This window comes from Bombina bombina, chromosome 11, assembly GCF_027579735.1.
Source record: "Bombina bombina isolate aBomBom1 chromosome 11, aBomBom1.pri, whole genome shotgun sequence".
In the NCBI taxonomy this organism is placed as follows: domain Eukaryota; kingdom Metazoa; phylum Chordata; class Amphibia; order Anura; family Bombinatoridae; genus Bombina; species Bombina bombina.
Genome location: NC_069509.1, coordinates 59,219,280 through 59,240,873, shown reverse-complemented (window position 1 = coordinate 59,240,873; position 21,594 = coordinate 59,219,280). Strand labels below are relative to the sequence as shown.

Genomic DNA, 21,594 nt, shown 5'->3' with positions numbered 1-21,594 from the left:
GGTTATTTGGCTCCATTCGGGCCATGATAAATCGGCCTGTGTGTATCATATATGGCCATATCACCCCATGCTGGATTTTATTATTTTAGTTAGTAAATGCTATTCATGTGCATTCGTTTCTGGACAAATGGGGGACAAAAAACAACAAATTTTTCCATATTCATTTGAACCGGTAAGCAAGCAGCCCTTTATTTAAAAATCTATTTGATTAGTTCATGCAGTTAATGCTGTCATTTTAACCACAGAAAAGGATTCAAAAATTCAGGCAATAGGTTTGTAAGCTTCACTTTTGTTCTAGGCCTGTCCTTACCCCATAAAAAACACACTCTATATATACCCACACACATATTAAAGGGATATGAAACTTTTCTTTCATGATTCAGATAGAGAATACAATTTTAAACAACTTTCCAATTTACTTCTATTATTAAATTTGCTTCATTCTTTTGTTATCCTTTGTTGAAAAGAAGGACTGTAAGCTCTGGGGTGTGCAGTGACGGCAGCACAATAAGGCACTAGTTTGGCAACTATTCAACTATCGAATTTAACTAACTTTAATCTACCTCTCAACCACCCACCCCCACCGCAATAACTAATATATCCGCCAACACCCATATTGCAAAGTATCTATCAAAGTTATTAACCCCTAAACCGCCATTCACCCACATCGCAAAGTACCTATTTAAACTATTAACCCCTAGTCTGCGATTTGCCAACATCGCTAAGTACCTATTTAAACTGATTTGAACAGCCAATAGGATTTCAGTAGCTGTCATCCTATTGGCTGATTTGAAAATATCAGTCAATAGGAATGCAACAGTACCCCAATATAAAACGGGTACCTTATAAAAAAAAATATTAACCCCTAATCTGCCCTTACTAACATCGCCGACACCTAACTTCAAATATTAACCCCTAATCTGCCGACCGGACCTCACCGCTACTATAATAAATGTATTAACCCCTAAAGCTAAGTCTAACCCTAACCCTAACACCCCCCTAAGTTAAATATAATTTTAATCTAACGAAATAAATTATTTCTTATTAAATAAATTAATCATATTTAAAGCTAAATACTTACCTGTAAAATAAACCCTAATATAGCTACAATATAACGAATCATTATATTGTAGCTATTTTAGGATTTATATTTATTTTACAGGCTACTTTGTATTTATTTTAACCAGGTACAATAGCTATTAAATAGTTATTTACAATTTAATAGCTACCTAGTTAAAATAATTACAAAATTACCTGTAAAATAAATCCTAACCTAAGTTACAATTAAACCTAACACTACACTATCAATAAATTAAATAAACTACCTACAATTACCTACAATTAAATCAACTAAACTAAATTACAAAAAAACAAACACTAAATTACGAAAAATAAAAAAAGATTACAAGAATTTTAAACTAATTACACCTACTCTAAGCCCCCTAAAAAAATAACAAAGCCCCCCAAAATAAAAAAAAATGCCCTACCCTATTCTAAAATAAAAAGTTAACAGCTCTAATACCTTACCAGCCCTTAAAAGGGCTTTTTGCGGGGCATGACCCAAAGTAAACAGCTCTTTTGCCTGTAAAAAAAAAACAATACCACCCCCCAACATTACAACCCACCACCCACATACCCCTAATCTAACCCAAACCCCCCTTAAATAAACCTAACACTACCCCCTGAAGATCTCCCTACCTTGAGTCGTTTTCACTCAGCCGAGCAGCGATGGACCAAAAGAAGACATCCAGAGCGGCAGAAGTCTTCATCCTATCCGGGCAGAAGAGGACATCCGGACCGGCAAACATCTTCATCCAAGCGGCATCTTCTATCTTCATCCATCCGACGAGGAGCGGCTCCATCTTCAAGACCTCCGGCGCGGAACATCCTCTTCTCCAGACGACTAGATGACGAATGAAGGTTCCTTTAAGGGACGTCATCCAAGATGGCGTCCCTCGAATTCCGATTGGCTGATAGGATTCTATCAGCCAATCGGAATTAAGTTAGGAAAAATTTGATTGGCTGATTGAATCAGCCAATCAGATTCAAGTTCAATCCGATTCGGAACAGCCAATAGAATGCAAGCTCAATCTGATCAGGCGACGTTGTGGGCAGCAGATCAGGGGTTCATAGGGATAACGTAGGTTGCGGCGGTGTCCGGAGAGGCAGATTAGGTGTTAATAATAATATGCATAAGTGTAAGGTTAGGGGTGTTTAGACTCGGGGTTCATGTTAGGGTGTTAGGTGCAGATTTAGGAAGTGTTTCCCCATAGGAAACAATGGGGCTGCGTTAGGAGCTGAACGCTGCTTTTTTGCAGGTGTTAGGTTTTTTTTCAGCTCAAACTGCCCCATTGTTTCCTATGGGGGAATCGTGCACGAGCACGTTTTTCAAGCTGGCCGCTACCGTAAGCAACGCTGGTATTGAGAGTTGAAATGGCGGTAAATTATGCTCTACGCTCCCTTTTTGGAGCCTAACGCAGCCCTTCAGAGAACTCTAAATACCAGCATTATTTAAAAGGTGCGGGGGGGGGGGGGGGGAAACACGCGTAGCTAACACACCCCTTTGCTCGCAAAATTCTAAATCTATCCGATAGTTAAATTCAGCTGTAGACAAATCTGCAGAACCAATGTATGTATTGGGTACTTGTAAAGCAAGGCTAATCCCCCATAAGGGTCTCAAGGCACAGCACATTTTATCAACATCGGAAGGATGGAAGGACATCGCCAGGGATCGAACTACAAAACTCAGCCACAGTGCATTAGCATGCTGAGCTATCTGTCCCGCTATAAGTCATATATGTGATATATGTGATTAGCTACCAGTTACCATCTAGCTCCCAGTAGGGTACAGCTGCCCCTGAGCCTACCTTGGTGGGCTTTTCAACAAAGAATACCAAGAGAATGAAGTACATTTGATAATAGAATTATATTTAAAATCTCCAAAAATTGCATTTTTTTCTCTGTATAATGGAAGTTTAAATTCTACATGTATGTCCCTTTAAGAAAGACAAGACACATAGGTGGCAAACAGCTAAAAATAATTGGGGGGGAAAAACACCCACAATGTGCCAATAAATCTGTTGTCTGACTTTTTTTGTTGTTCTTCCTCATTCATTAAATTTGTACTTTTTGTAGGGTAAGGCTGCCAATGTTACCCCGGAACACAGCAAAGTGAGAGTTGGAGCAGTTGGTGTTTTTTAATTAGATATTTGCAGATCTGAGTAATAATTATCACAATGCGCTGAGGTCAATTCAATTGGCTGGGAACACATTTCCAACTCTTTTTAATATTATAATAAAATGAATATCAATTGTACTGCAGTGATAGATCAGAAAATAAAATAATGTCCTAAAAAATAACTAAACTTAAAGGGACATGAAACTCAAAATTTTTTCTTTCATGATTCAGATAGAGAATAAAATCTTAAACATCTTTCCAATTTACTTCTATTATATAATTTACTTCATTCTCTTGGTATCCTTTATTGAAAAACATATATAGATAGGCTTAGTAGCTGCTGATTGGTGGCTGCACATAGATGCCTCATGTTATTGGCTCACTCATGTGCATTGCTATTTCTTCAACAAAGGTTATGTAAAGAATTAAGCAAATTAGATCATAGAAGTAAATTGGAATGTTGTTTAAAATTGTATTCTCTATCTGAATCATAAAAAAAGAATTTTGGTTTCATGTCCCTTTAAATCAATGAATGGATTAAAGGCAAGTATAACCCAAGATCCTATAGTATGGAATTAAACAAAGCATGTATAGGTACATCTTAAAGGGACAGTTTAGGAATAGTATATAAAAGCATATAAAAGAGCAATACAATGTAAATATCTACAGCAAACACTGTAATATAAAATGCTTTATTAATCACAGTAAAACAACTTTGCAATATACAGTCATTATTTAGTGTGTCCCCTTTTCCTGTAATTTGTCTGAAAATTGTAGATTTTTCCAGTCCTGAAAACTGAACAAGCATATGGTAGGGGTCACAAGCCTAACCCGGCTACATCTGTGACCCTAATTAACTATTGGTAAGTCCTGTCTTCTCCAGATTGGCTCCCCCCAATAAGGAAAGTGGAGGGTGGGGTTTGTCCATTAAAGGACCAGTCAACACAGTAGATTTGCATAATCAACAAATGCAAGATAACAAGACAATACAATAGCATTTACTCTGAAATTCAAATAAGTAGTAGATTTCTTTATGTATATTTCCACTCCCCCTGTACCATGTGATAGCAATCAGCCAATCACAAATGCATATACGTATAGTCAGTGAATTCTTGCACATGCTCAGTAGGAGCTGGTAACTCAAAAAGTGTAAATATAAAAGAATGTGCACATTTTTTTAATGGAAGTAAATTGGAAAGTTGTTTAAAATTACATGCTGTATCTGAATCATGAAAATTTAATTTGACCTGAGTGTCCCTTTAAAAAACAATTTCTGCCAAAAAGGTGTTAATCTGTTCTAATAATATTCAGTCTCTGCTGATATGTTAATCTATAGGAAGACTGCAGAAAATGTTGTAATTTTAAGGTGTTTACTGTCCCTTTAAACAAATGTATAAATGTAACACATTTAGTTGTTTCATACTCTTTGATTAAAGGTGCAATGTACTCGGCTGCTGCAGGAACACCTATTCATATAAGCTTCGTTATGTCTCCCCCCCACCCTGGGAGTTGCTTTCTAATACTGTCTCTCGTTTACATAGCCTTTCTATAACCAGTTACTGAAATATATATATTTTTCAAAATCAGCTATTTTAAATGCCAGAATAGAAAATCGGGTTGATTGACACCCCCTGCTAGCGGCCGATTGGCCGCGAATCTGCAGGGGGCGGTATTGCACCAGCAGTTCACAAGAACTGCTTGTGCAATGATAGATGCAGAGAGCGTATGCTGTCGCCATTTATCGATGTGCAGCGGACATGATACGCAATATCGGATCATGTCCGCTCGCACTTTCTTAAATAGGGCCCTGTCTGTTTAATCTGTTTCTACAGAGAAAAAAACAACTATTTCTTTTGTACCTGGTGTAATAAGTTAATCTCTGTACAAATCAATGAGAGCAAATTGTTTTTGTTTTTTTCCTCAGGATCTGGCATCTTATCTCAAGTCAGGTATCAAACAGGAATGAACAATGAAAATCTGAAATAATTACCACAAAATAACCTCACAAAGTAAACCAGTACAGTAATTTATGGTTTAACAAAAGATCAATAAAATACTCTTTGTAAAAGTCCCCCTTAGGACTTTATTCACACAGAAAATCTCAAGCAAATTAAACTTTCATGATTTAGATAGAATTTTAACACCTTCAGCCAATTGGACACACACATATATCTATCTATCTATCTATCTATCTATCTATCTATCATCTATCTATCTATCTATCTATCTATCTATATATATATATATATAGATATATATGTGTGTGTGTGTGTGTGTGTGTGTGTTAAAGGGATGCTAATCCCAGTTTTTTTTCTTTTTCTTTCATGATTCAGATAGAGCATGCAATTTTAAGCAACTTTCTAATTTACTCCTATTATCGATTTTCTTTGTTCTCTTGCTATCTTTATTTGAAAAGCAGCTATGTAAACTTAGGAGCTGGACCATTTTTGTTTCAGCACCCTGGATAGTGCTTGCTGATTGGTGGCTACATTTAGCCACCAATCAGCAAGCGCAATTCAGGATCTGAACCAAAAATGGTTACATAACTGCTTTTCAAATAAAGATAGCAAGAGAAAGAAGAAAATTTGATAATAGGAGTAAATTAGAAAGTTGCTTAAAATGACATGCTCTATCTGAATCATGAAAGAAAAAATGTAGGTTGAGTATCCCTTTAATCAATAGGTACTTTGCTAAGGACCTTATGACCTATTTAATCATTCATTTGTTTTCAACTGCATTTCTGTGTTGTTGTTACTGACAACAGATAAATACAGTTTCTCTGTAGAAGGGAAAAAGCAAGGCTGGATGGACCTACCAGGACATCAGGAAAATACCCGATGGGCTGCGGCAGCTGAGGCTGGCCAGCTTTAATTTAAAGGAACATAAAACCCAAAAATTGTCTTTCATTTTAAACAACTATCCAATTTACTTCTATTATCAAATTTGTTTAATTCTCTTAGTATCATTTGTTGAAGGAGTAGCAATGCACTACTGGTCTGAACACCTGCGGTGAGCCAATGACAATAGACATAAATATGAAGCCACCAATTAGCAGCTAGCACCAAGGTGCTTTACTGCTCTTGCGCTTACCTACAAAAAAATCAACGAAGGATAACAAGAGAAGGAAGTCAATTTGAAAGTTGTTTAAAATTGTATGCTCTGTCTGAATCATAAATGTCTAATTATGATTTTACTGTCCCTTAAAGGGGGTGGTGCTTCTGATAAAGGATGCAGCGGTATCATTTTTTCTTTTCTCCTCAGCTATACGTATCAAGGTCACAACGTATTTACTTGTAATTTTTATTTCCTAGACTATGTACCATTTAGTAACCATCCTATAAATGGTTTTAGTGTCTAGTCACATTTTGAGTGTCTTCTCCAGATAACACTATGGATAATCAAAAATGCTACATTGTGGCAATATATTCAAAGGGGATCCGACGCAATGTCAAGAAAACCGGCGAAATATTAAAAAGTGCAGACATTACTGTTTAAAGGCAGCATTGCTGAGAGTCGTTTTGCTTTACATCGCAATGGGTGGCGATGCTGGCGAAATATTCCAAGCAGCATTGGCACCAGCATTGGCAATGTAAAGTAAAGCATCCCATTTAAATATATAGCACCAAGCCTAATATATATACCTATGTACCCCTAGACTGACATAACCCATCATTTCTTTTTTAAAGTAATGTATTTTTAGCTGTTGTAATGTTTATTTATTTTAAAAGTAATGTTAGTTTTTTAATTTTACTAGTAAAGTAGGTTTGTTCAGCAAACTGACCATCAGCTGACCAAGCAAGATAAGAGACTGGATATATATATATTTTTTTTTTTAAAACACCCCATTATGGGAGAAAAAACACAAGCAACGCATTTCGTACCTCTTACATAGCTATTTCATCAGGTTTATCCTGTGATGGCTAGCTGCTCCCACACAAACAAAGGCATATCCCTTTTATCTCGCTGCCTCATTTAGATGATGCCTGGAAGTTTGTATTACTAAGGACTTTATACTTGTCACTTCTGACATTTTTACACTTGAAATCATTTTTATATAGCGCCCTCTTGTGTAAATAACACTTCTGGAGGTGCTGTTTTATTTTGTATTTTTTATTTTACATAGATTTTGTGCATAGGCAAAACACATTGACATTTACCCCACCATATTGCATGACTTGCCATTTTATTTTTCCTTAATGATGCACATTTGATTTTAAAATATCAAATTAATTAATGATGCAGGTAAAGATTTTGTGTTGTTTTCAGGAGGTTACACTTCTGAACTTCAGGACTATTAATGGCAGAAGCCTTATGGGATTGTAATCAATGGATCCCTGATGAAACCAGCAACGTTCAGAAATCGTTAGCTACCAAAAACAAGAGCATCTTGTTTATAATCCTTATAAGTGGTATTACTATTTGTTTAAAAACATAAGTAATGCATTTCACAGCTAAATGTGTTTTTGTTTCTTCAGACTTGGGGCTCCATTTATTAAGCAGCGGATGCAGCGGTCGTAAGACCGTTGCTCCTTAACTTGTCCGCCACCTTTTACATGGCAGACTGAAATTATCCCAATCCGATCAGGATGATTGACAGCCCCTGCTAGCAGCTGATTGGCTGCGAGTGAGCAGGGGGCAACATTGCACAAGCATTTTATTAGAAATGCTTGTGCAATGTTAAATGCCGACAGCGAATCATGTACGCTCGATGATTAATAAATCTACCCCATTGTCAAGTTCTGAGGGATTCCTTAGACTATACAGGTTGACAATGGCACTATCACAGGCAATCTCCCAATGATTTATGTCAATTGTTATAATTTATGGTTAATTGTTCTCTATTTGGTAGTGGTGCTTTGCATCAGAAGTATGTTGATGTTGAATTTGTTTGTGGACAAAAGAAAGATTCTACTACAGTATGCAGTCCAGCACTCTCTGCCCAAACTAATGAAGCAGAACAGAGAGGTTAAAATGTAACTTCTATTAGATTATTAAAAATGGGAAAAAGAATTTAAAAGAATTATGGCAAGTAAGTATTATATATAGTGTGTGACAAAGCCCAGAGAGGCAAAACGCATCGGAGGGGGGGTTGGCGGAGCTTATGGAAGCTTCCTTTTTCTAATGTATGGCAAGAGTATTTTAGGCATTACATTTGCCTTTATCTTAGAAACCTGGGGAAGGCTGGGGACTGAATCAGGGAGGCACATGGGTGGAGTTGCAGTTGCTCTGAGGTTAAAGTCAGAGCATGTGAAGGTGAAGTTGTAGCTGTTTCAAGGTAGATCTGGGTGTGTCATTGGAGGAATTGTGCAGTGCAGGTGAATGAATGGACAGCAATAGGAAGGGACCATTTTCACCCCTTTCTCTAATACCCATATGCTAAATCACTTGACAGTAAACATGTTCACGGGCAAAGAAAATTGTTTTGTCTAAAAGATTTGTTTCCGATTTTTTTCAAACGTTCAATTTGGCAAAATTTCGTCCATGTAGGCATTCAGTTTGGATGAATTTGGATGAATATTGGATTCAGAATTGTTAACGTTATTTCCAATAGGAACAGCTAATATAGACAATTAATATTCACAAAAGTCAATGTTAGAAGAACATACAACTCCTGTATGACTTAAATCTAACATTTAGGGCCTGACCGGATATTACAAAAGGAATATAGTATACAGCGTCACAAGAGCGTACATACAAGCTCACTAAAAATGATTACCTAACATAATCGTTAAAAAATTGACATAAAGGGTGTATGTAAGGAGCGCCAAAAGAAAAGCTAAAGTGTGTAGACAGGAACCTAATACATACAGTATGTATACAGAAAATTAGTACATATTTAAAAAGGGATATAAGTATAAAAACAACACAATTAAAAACAGCACAATAAAAACAATACAATGAAAACAATGTATATGGGTCTTATATGAGACTCAAAGCAGCATGTGAATGAGAAGAGAGTGAATCTATAAACATATAGAGAACCAGTGATCACTTGGTTAAATAAGTCACCCATATATGGCTGGATGAAAAAAAGTGCTAGCGTGACACGTAATTGTGTCAAAAATAAAGTGTCTGAAAGTGCTAGTGTGACAACCACTGACCCAGTCCATTCCTGAATAGAAGATTGCGTAATTCTGTTATGTTTCAAGTTACTAAAATGCAGCTTCAGGGCAATTTTATAGCAGGCTCACAAACCAAAAGTTCAGAAGCACCAGTTGTACAACTATGTCTGCAACCTCAGAGGTTGAGGCCATCAGACAACCTGGACTCATTCATCTGGAATGACTGACAAGCCCTGCTCTGGCAGGGGCGGAGCTTCAATCTAAAATTCCTGCAGTCGATGCCTCTCTGGAGGACCCTGAAGGCATGCAGACTCAGACAGGTTCTCTCATCTCTATAAGAACCTTGTCTGCACGCAGAATAATAAATCCAAGTCCAGTTCTGCAGTTTTCATTTGGAACCTACATATTACGTTTATTATTTGGGGCTTTAGTTGTTTCTGTTGCAACCATTGTCCTCTATCTATACGAAAATGGTTTAACTTTGCTGCAGGTTCCAATCATGCACCGGTTTTATATACAAGTATTATCTATGTAGTTCACAAGGGGAAATTCAGAAACAATTCCTTGTAAAGTACTTTATTAAAAAGCAAATACAATGAAACAGTGGCGCTTACCAATCCTGGGGGTTTATTTCTGTCGAGCAGCGTGTCTTCAGCATCGGCACAATCAGCTGTCCAATTCTTCCGGGAAGGGAGCCCAGCAAGAGCACCTCCGTCCAGGGTGCGAAACAATCCAGGGAACTAACAACTACTCCAGGCTTCACACCAATCAAGAGCAGGAAAAAGGGAAATGTGAAAATATGCAGCCAGGGTCACGTAAAAGAATAAAACAAAAATGTAATGAAGACACTTAAAAACAAAGTGAGCCGTAGCTCAATGCTGGCAATCCGTGGAGTCACAGAACGGCAACTGCAGACATGTGTCATGTGGCTCCACCACACTTGATCACTACTTTATTAAAAACTGTAAAAGCAACAACTTGCCACTTGTATCTGCAGCCTATTCAGGAGTATTTCACAGGTTCACACAGTAAATAGGTATTTTAAGCATGAAAAATAATTCTGTTGTATGGCCAGATCACAAATAAAAATGCTAATGTGTATGTATGTATATATATATATATATATATATATATATATATACACACACACACACACACACATTTGAGCCCTTCCCAGTCAAATACCTTGAAATCTGCAATAACATTTTTAAACAGTTTTAATATGTTTAAAAGTTTTTTTAATAGAAATTATATATACAGTATATATACACACATACATACACATGAGTTGAAAAATATGCCCAAGAGCTAGTGGTCCCATGAAATGTCTTAGTGGTCCACTTTTTCAATGTTATATGTAAAATTGTATTACGCCTTTATATGCTTCAAATATACATTTGTATAAGGAATAAAACACTCTTTGTATACATATTCTCATACCTAAAAAGAGAATATTATTTCACATAGCAGCAAGCTGAGATAGGAATAAGTGCACTGCAGCCAGGGATACACAGACGCTCACTCACACACATATACACAAACACTCTCACACACAAACACTCTCACACACAAACACTCTCTTACACATTCTCCTAAACAACTTAAACACTGTTTTTAACACATACATAAACTACTCTCTCGTAAACACTCACACACAGTCTTACTATCAAACACACACTCTAACTCTCTCACACACTTACATACATACACATACACACAAACACTCTCACACACAAACACTCTCACACACAAACACTCTCTTACACATTCTCCTAAACGACCTAAACACTGTCTTTAACACACACATAAACTACTCTCTTGTAAACACTCACACACATTCTTATTATCATACACACACTCTAACTCTCTCACACACTCACACTCACATACATACACATACACACAAACTCTCTCACACACAAACACTCTCTTACATATTCTCCTAAACGACCTAAACACTGTCTTTAACACACACATAAACTACTCTCTCGTAAACACTCACACGCATTCTTACTATCATACACACACTCTAACTCTCTCACACACTCACATACATACACATACACACAAACACTCACACACACAAACTCTCTCACACACAAACACTCTCTTACACATTTTCCTAAACGACCTAAACACTGTCTTTAACAAACACATAAACTACTCTCTCGTAAACACTCACACGCATTCTTACTATCATACACACACTCTAACTCTCTCACACACTCACATACATACACATACACACAAACACTCACACACACAAACTCTCTCACACACAAACACTCTCTTACACATTCTCCTAAACGACCTAAACACTGTCTTTAACACATACATAAACTACTCTCTTGTAAACACTCACACACATTCTTATTATCATACACACACTCTAACTCTCTCACACACTCACAGATATTTACACACTCTTACATGCACTCACACTCATTCTATCACACATTCTCACTTAAAAAACAAACCTACTTGTCTGAGGGACTAAAGTGGTAGCCCAATCTGCTTGTCCCTCATAACAATCTACTTGACCACGCATGCAAAATAATTTCAACAAATTAGTATTTAAAGGATATGTTCCTTTGATATTCTACCTAGGTATCTAGGCACTACATGGCAATAAATAGTGCTGCCATCTAGTGCTCTTGCAAACATTCTTGCAAAACTGCTGCCATATAGTGCTTCAGACATGTGCACGCTCCTGAGCTTTATTGGCAGCGATGGAACTGTAAAGTGTAATCACAGTACACATTCAATAAATAGTCAGAAAATCACGTGTGCACAGAAGCAGCTGGAGATGATATGCAGTTCCACAAAGTGATTCAGACACAGAGCAATGTGGCTAAGACAGTAACAGTATATTTTAAAGTATTTATGTTCTGCTTGGTGCAACTTTTATTTTATCCCTTACCCTTTATGCAAGGTCTTCAGTTGTGCTAATCCGATACGTGTTAAATTCATTTGTGCTCAAGCGAACACATTTACTTGCAACATGAATGCGCCCGCAATATTCTGAAATTGCTTGCGCACAAATGTTAGAGCGCCACTTGTAAGATAGCCCTATTACAGCGGTTTTCTGTTCTTTGTTTCCGATAGTAAATTAGATTTGTGTGACATGCTATATCCTCCTATAACCTCCAGAGGGAGCTCTATGTGCATAAGACCAGCTACACATACTATAAATTAATTGAACTGCTGGTCTGTATATATATTTTATACTTGGCTTTTTTTCTTGACTTCCGGCTGTGCGGTTGTACCATGGACTATGGAGATTTAAATTCTGTATGCATAATAATAGTAATTTCACCATGTTACTGAAGTGCTCATATTGAGTCATTTTATTCAGACAAAAAAATATTTTCAGAAAAATTGATCATCACAAATAAAAGAAAATATTTTCATGGCCCATATTTGTTCATAGGGTTGTCCAAAATGTATGTGTTCACTAAATCTGTACCCTATTTTCTATAGTGAATGTCTTCACAGGAGCAGCTGGACAGCAGCTTGAAGGGACAAGAACGTTAAAATTAAACAACCCAAATGTTGAAGCCTCCACTAAAAATATAGGGGGCTCTTACTAAAAGATTGGTCAAGGCCCCCCTCCCTCGTTTAAAGGGACATTCCAGTCAAAACTTAAAAGCTCATAAATGAATTACATCTTTGAATAGAAACATATTTACAATACAGGTATACCCCGCTCATACAGCGGATTAGGGACCGGAGCCCCACTGTAAAGTGAAAACCGCCTTAAAGTGAAACAATGCAGTTTTAGCTTTCTTTTCAGTGTTTAAAATCTTGAAAACATGTTTGAACTAACATATTATTAGGGGTGCAGTAGTGCTAAGTTCAGTTTAACACTAGCACAGCATTGTATTCAATTAGTATTCAATAAATACTGTACCTGTAAAATTGTGACAATTACTGTAGTAAAATTTGCTAGACTATAGCACTGAGACACAGATTGCACTGTAATGCTATAAACAGAGTGAACTAAGCATAACAAAATGGTGCCAGTCACTTTTCTCGCAATCTCACGATGATTACAGCACTGTTTCAAAATCCTTGGAGGTTGAACTTCAGCTCCACAAAGCACTGTATTAGCGAATCGCTGTAAAGTGAAGCGCTGTGAAGTGAGGTATACCTGTATACATGTACTGGCAAAAATACATTTAGTAAACGTTATCACTGTTTTAGGTTTCTCTGCATGTGAAGCATAGCTAGATATTCTCAGTGCACCAGCATTTTACATACTGCAGCTGCTCAGAGCACCAGTGGGTCTTGTATCATGTCAGCAATTAACAAATTGTGTCATTACCAGATGGTAACAGCACCTTAGGTTCTCTGAGCTAGTGCTGTTTTTAAAGTGCTGGTGCACGGTGCATACTTTAATACACTTTTGAAGCAGATATAGGTTTATTACAAGCATTTTTTCTAATACATGTAAATTACAAAAATGATTCTATTCAAAACTAAAATGCATCCATACAGATTCCAATTTAGGCTGGAATGTCCCTTTAAGTAGTGACTAAAATGTGTGCTCAATTTGTTGTTAAGTGTAGTCAAGGTAATAACACACACACTCACAGAAGCGCTCAAACAAACACAGACCGATACATACACAGAGACAGACTCACTCAAACGCACATACAACGACACACAAACACAGACCGATACACACATAGAGACAGACTCACTCAAACGCACATACAACGACACACAAACACAGACCGATACACAAACAGAGACAGACTCACTCAAACGCACATACAACGACACACAAACAAACACAGACCAATACATAAACAGAGACAGGCTCACTCAAACGCACATACAACGACACACAAACAAACACAGACCGATACATACACAGAGACAGGCTCACTCAAACACACATACAACGACACACAAACAAACACAGACCGATACATAAACAGAGACAGGCTCACTCAAACGCACATACAACGACACACAAACAAACACAGACCGATACATAAACAGAGACAGGCTCACTCAAACGCACATACAACGACACACAAACAAACACAGACCGATACACACACAGAGACAGGCTCACTCAAACGCACATACAATGACACACAAACACAGACCGATACACACACAGAGACAGGCTCACTCAAACGCACATACAACGACACACAAACAAACACAGACCGATACACACACAGAGACAGGCTCACTCAAACGCACATACAACGACACACAAACAAACACAGACCGATACATACACAGAGACAGGCTCACTCAACCGCACATACAACGACACACAAACAAACACAGACCGATACATACACAGAGACAGGCTCACTCAAACGCACATACAACGACACACAAACAAACACAGACCGATACATACACAGAGACAGGCTCACTCAAACGCACATACAATGACACACAAACAAACACAGACCGATACACACACAGAGACAGGCTCACTCAAATGCACATACGACACACAAACAAACACAGACTGATACACACACAGAGACAGGCTCACTCAAACGCACATACAATGACACACAAACAAACACAGAACGATACATACACAGAGACAGGCTCACTCAAATGCACATACGACACACAAACAAACACAGACTGATACACACACAGAGACAGGCTCACTCAAACGCACATACAACGACACACAAACAAAGACCGATACATACACAGAGACAGGCTCACTCAAATGCACATACAATGACACACAAACACAGACTGATACACACACAGAGACAGGCTCACTCAAACGCACATACAACGACACACAAACAAAGACCGATACATACACAGAGACAGGCTCACTCAAATGCACATACAACGACACACAAACAAACACAGACCGATACACACACAGAGGCAGGCTCACTCAAATGCACATACAACGACACACAAACAAAGACCGATACATACACAGAGACAGACTCACTCAAATGCACATACAACGACACACAAACAAAGACCGATACATACACAGAGACAGACTCACTCAAATGCACATACAACGACACACAAACAAACACAGACCGATACACACACAGAGACAGGCTCACTCAAATGCACATACAACGACACACAAACAAAGACCGATACATACACAGAGACAGACTCACTCAAATGCACATACAACGACACACAAACAAAGACCGATACATACACAGAGACAGGCTCACTCAAACGCACATACAACGACACACAAACAAACACAGACCGATGCATACACAGAGACAGGCTCACTCAAACGCACATACAACGACACACAAACAAACACAGACCGATACATACACAGAGACAGGCTCACTCAAACGCACATACAACGACACACAAACAAACACAGACCGATACATACACAGAGACAGGCTCACTCAAATGCACATACAACGACACACAAACAAAGACCGATACATACACAGAGACAGACTCACTCAAATGCACATACAACGACACACAAACAAACACAGACTGATACACACACAGAGACAGACTCACTCAAACGCGCATACAACGACACACAAACAAACACAGACTGATACACACACAGAGACAGGCTCACTCAAACACACATACAACGACACACAAACAAACACAGACCGATACATACACAGAGACAGGCTCACTCAAACGCACATACAACGACACACAAACAAACACAGACCGATACATACACAGAGACAGGCTCACTCAAACGCACATACAACGACACACAAACAAACACAGACCGATACATACACAGAGACAGGCTCACTCAAACGCACATACAACGACACACAAACAAACACAGACCGATACATACACAGAGACAGGCTCACTCAAACGCACATACAACGACACACAAACAAACACAGACCGATACATACACAGAGACAGGCTCACTCAAATGCACATACAACGACACACAAACAAAGACCGATACATACACAGAGACAGACTCACTCAAATGCACATACAACGACACACAAACAAAGACCGATACATACACAGAGACAGACTCACTCAAATGCACATACAACGACACACAAACAAAGACTGATACATACACAGAGACAGGCTCACTCAAACGCACATACAACGAAACACAAACAAACACAGACCGATACATACACAGAGACAGGCTCACTCAAACGCACATACAACGACACACAAACAAACACAGACCGATACATACACAGAGACAGGCTCACTCAAACGCACATACAACGACACACAAACAAACACAGACCGATACATACACAGAGACAGGCTCACTCAAACGCACATACAACGACACACAAACAAACACAGACCGATACATACACAGAGACAGGCTCACTCAAATGCACATACAACGACACACAAACAAAGACCGATACATACACAGAGACAGACTCACTCAAATGCACATACAACGACACACAAACAAACACAGACTGATACATACACAGAGACAGGCTCACTCAAACGCACATACAACGACACACAAACAAACACAGACCGATACATACACAGAGACAGGCTCACTCAAATGCACATACAACGACACACAAACACAGACCGATACATACACAGAGACAGGCTCACTCAAACGCACATACAACGATACACAAACAAACACAGACCGATACATACACAGAGACAGACTCACTCAAACGCGCATACAACGACACACAAACAAACACAGACTGATACACACACAGAGACAGGCTCACTCAAACACACATACAACGACACACAAACAAACAAAGACCGATATACACACAGAGACAGACTCACTCAAACGCACATACAACGACACACAAACAAACACAGACTGATACACACACACAGAGACAGGCTCACTCAAACACACATACAACGACACACAAACAAACAAAGACCGATATACACACAGAGACAGACTCACTCAAACGCACATACAACAACACACAAACAAACACAGAACGATACACACACAGAGACAGACTCACTCAAACGCACATACAACGACACACAAACAAACACAGACCGATACACACACAGAGACAGGCTCACTCAAACGCACATACAACGACACACAAACAAACACAGAACGATACATACACAGAGACAGGCTCACTCAAACGCACATACAACGACACACAAACAAATACAGACTGATACACACACAGAGACAGACTCACTCAAACGCACATACAACGACACACAAACAAACACCGAACGATACATACACAGAGACAGGCTCACTCAAACGCACATACAACGACACACAAACAAACACAGACTGATACACACACAGAGACAGGCTCACTCAAACACACATACAACGACACACAAACAAACAAAGACCGATATACACACAGAGACAGACTCACTCAAACGCACATACAACGACACACAAACAAACACAGACTGATACACACACACAGAGACAGGCTCACTCAAACACACATACAACGACACACAAACAAACAAAGACCGATATACACACAGAGACAGACTCACTCAAACGCACATACAACAACACACAAACAAACACAGAACGATACACACACAGAGACAGACTCACTCAAACGCACATACAACGACACACAAACAAACACAGACCGATACACACACAGAGACAGGCTCACTCAAACGCACATACAACGACACACAAACAAACACAGAACGATACATACACAGAGACAGGCTCACTCAAACGCACATACAACGACACACAAACAAATACAGACTGATACACACACAGAGACAGACTCACTCAAACGCACATACAACGACACACAAACAAACACCGAACGATACATACACAGAGACAGGCTCACTCAAACGCACATACAACGACACACAAACAAACACAGAACGATACATACACAGAGACAGGCTCACTCAAACGCACATACAACGACACACAAACAAACACAGACCGATACACACACAGAGACAGGCTCACTCAAACGCACATACAACGACACACAAACAAACACAGACTGATACACACACAGAGACAGGCTCACTCAAACGCACATACAACGACACACAAACAAACACAGACTGATACACACACAGAGACAGGCTCACTCAAACACACATACAACGACACACAAACAAACAAAGACCGATATACACACAGAGACAGACTCACTCAAACGCACATACAACGACACACAAACAAACACAGAACGATACATACACAGAGACAGGCTCACTCAAACGCACATACAACGACACACAAACAAACACAGACCGATACACACACAGAGACAGGCTCACTCAAACGCACATACAACGACACACAAACAAACACAGACTGATACACACACAGAGACAGACTCACTCAAACGCACATACAACGACACACAAACAAACACAGAACGATACATACACAGAGACAGGCTCACTCAAACACACATACAACGACACACAAACAAACACAGACCGATACACACACAGAGACAGGCTCACTCAAACGCACATACAACGACACACAAACAAACACAGAACGATACATACACAGAGACAGGCTCACTCAAATGCACATACAACGACACACAAACAAACACAGACTGATACACACACAGAGACAGACTCACTCAAACTCACATACAACGACACACAAACAAACACAGACCGATACACACACAGAGACAGGCTCACTCAAACGCACATACAATGACACACAAACACAGACCGATACACACACAGACAGACTCACTCAAACGCACATACAACGACACACAAACAAACAAAACAATAAAGATTGATATTGATGCGCAATATTAGACACTAATTTGATTTTTAGGGAAAAAAACAAACTAACCTTTGGTATTTGTATTTTATTTTCTACAAATACAGGAAGTGCCTATCATGCATCTGTGCTATACTTTATCTATGCTGCTTTATAGTCTGGTATCAGATACTGTGGTCACAATCAAAAGCTTTGTTAATTGCCAATAGACGATTATGTGGGCATAAGGAAATTAGGCCTAAAGGGCTCAATTTATCAAGATAGGGCAGACAGGGGTGTACATATTCGCCCTCTGGCGGGCAGCAATCCACTGCCAGAATTTAGCACTGCACAAGAGTGCTATTTTGCACAGCCAATCACGCTCCGGCAGGAGCTGTTAATCTCCCTGGTTGGACGAGAGGTGGAGAAGAGGTTAGGGAAGCAGCGGTCTGATGACTGCGGCTTGATCAATACTGACTGCAGGTTCTGTTGTGAGATGATTATATATAGGTACTATAGATATATACAGAGATATATAGGTACTATAGATATATACAGAGATATATAGGTACTATAGATATATACAGATATATATAGGTACTATAGATATATACAGATATATATAGGTACTATAGATATATACAGAGATATATAGGTACTATAGATATATACAGATATATATAGGTACTATAGATATATACAGATATATATAGGTACTATAGATATATACAGATATATATAGGTACAATAGATATACATATATATAGGTACTATAGATATATACAGATATATAGGTACTATAGATATATACAGATATATATAGGTACAATAGATATACATATATATAGGTACTATAGATATATACAGATATATATAGGTACTATAGATAAATACAGAGATATATAGGTACTATAGATATATACAGATATATATAGGTACTATAGATATATACAGATATATATAGGTACAATAGATATATACAGATATATATAGGCACTGTAGATATATACATATATATATATGGGTACTATAGATAAATACAGATATATATATAGGTACTATAGATATATACCGATATATATAGGTACTATAGATATATACAGAGATATATAGGTACTATAGATATATACAGATATATATAGGTACTATAGATATATACAGATATATAAAGGTACTATAGATATACATATATATATATATAGGTACTATAGATAAATACAGATATATAGGTACTATAGATATATACAGATATATATATAGGTACTATAGATAAATACAGATATATATATATATATATGTACTATAGATATATACAGATATATATATATATATATATATATATATATATATATATATAGAGAGAGAGAGAGAGAGAGAGAGAGGAATATCTATTTATAAATACTTAGAACATATTCTATGTGCAGAACATTAGAATTTGACATATTTACAGTACATACAAAGTTAAAACCTTTATTAAATATGAATAGGGGACTAACCCAGACTAACCCTTCCAGTTTTGCTTTTAGTCTTAGCTGAGAGCTTGTAAGTGAGTGCTGGACTTTCTCTGTGTGTTGTATTCATTTGTTTTGTAATTTTCCCTATGGTTCTTGCACCCAGACCTGTCTGGGGTTAACTGCCTGTGACTCTGGGGACAGCACAGCTTCCTGTGAGTGCCAGTGAGCACCCAGGGCTGAGGATGTTGCAGGGTCATGGGATGGATACCCGGTCCGGTCTGGGAGTGCAGCCCCCTTCCGTGTTTTATATATATATATATATATATATATAAAAATAAATACATATGTACACACATATAATCATATATACAGTGTATATATATATATATATATATATATATATACACGCATATAAATATTTTAGACATGCATCTGTATATGTCTCTATGTTAAAGCCCTTTGCAGCCTTTTTTTTCTCTAACACCTGAGACCTCATATCTTTGAGCCCTTATAACTGCAACTGTAATTTTTATTAGCTAGTGTTGCTATGAGTCCTCCCTCAGTCACCCCCAAGCCTGCAGTGATTTTTGTTATGTTCTGCCGGTTTCAAAGATCGCTACATTTTACAGCAGTATTTTGGATTGGACACAAGTTCAACACTTAGGATATGAAACCTACTTTTTTTTCTTTCATGATTCAGAGAGAGCATTTGATTTTAAACAACTTTCTAATTTACTTCTATTATCGATTTTTCTTCTTTCTCTTGCTATCCTTTGTAGAAAAGCAGGGACGTATGCTTAGGAGACGGCCATTTCTGGTGCATTATATGGCAGCAGTTTTGCAAGAATGTTATTAATTTGCAAGAGCACTAAATGACAGCACTATTCCCTGCCATGTAGTGCTCTAGGTGCCTACCTAGGTATTATTATTATTATTATTATTATACTTTATTTATTAAACGCCAACATATTCCGCAGCGCTGTCCATGGATACAATTCATTTAAATAAAACAATACAAGACTTGTAAGAGACAGGACAAAATGTACAAACACATACAGGAGGGATTGAGGGTCCTATTCCCGTGGGAACTTACAATCTAGAAGGGTAGGAGGTTGAGAAACAGGAGGTCAGGACTGCAAGGGGAAGCTGAAGCGGGACCTTTGAAGTGCCAAAAGGAACGAAAATTATTTTGTTTGG

The 21,594-nt window shown here is 38.1% G+C and overlaps 1 protein-coding gene across 1 annotated transcript in view; it reads left to right on the top strand.

Moving 5' to 3' along the window:
* The window catches only part of LOC128641844 (serine hydroxymethyltransferase, cytosolic-like), a 147,500-nt gene extending 142,251 nt beyond the window's left edge, over positions 1-5,249 (top strand). Inside the window, exon 13 of the mRNA XM_053694406.1 lies at positions 5,103-5,249. Within this exon, the coding sequence (XP_053550381.1) occupies positions 5,103-5,164 (62 nt within the window). The 3' untranslated portion in view covers positions 5,165-5,249. The remainder of the gene's footprint in view (positions 1-5,102) is intronic.
* Positions 5,250-21,594: the final 16,345 nt, after the last annotated feature.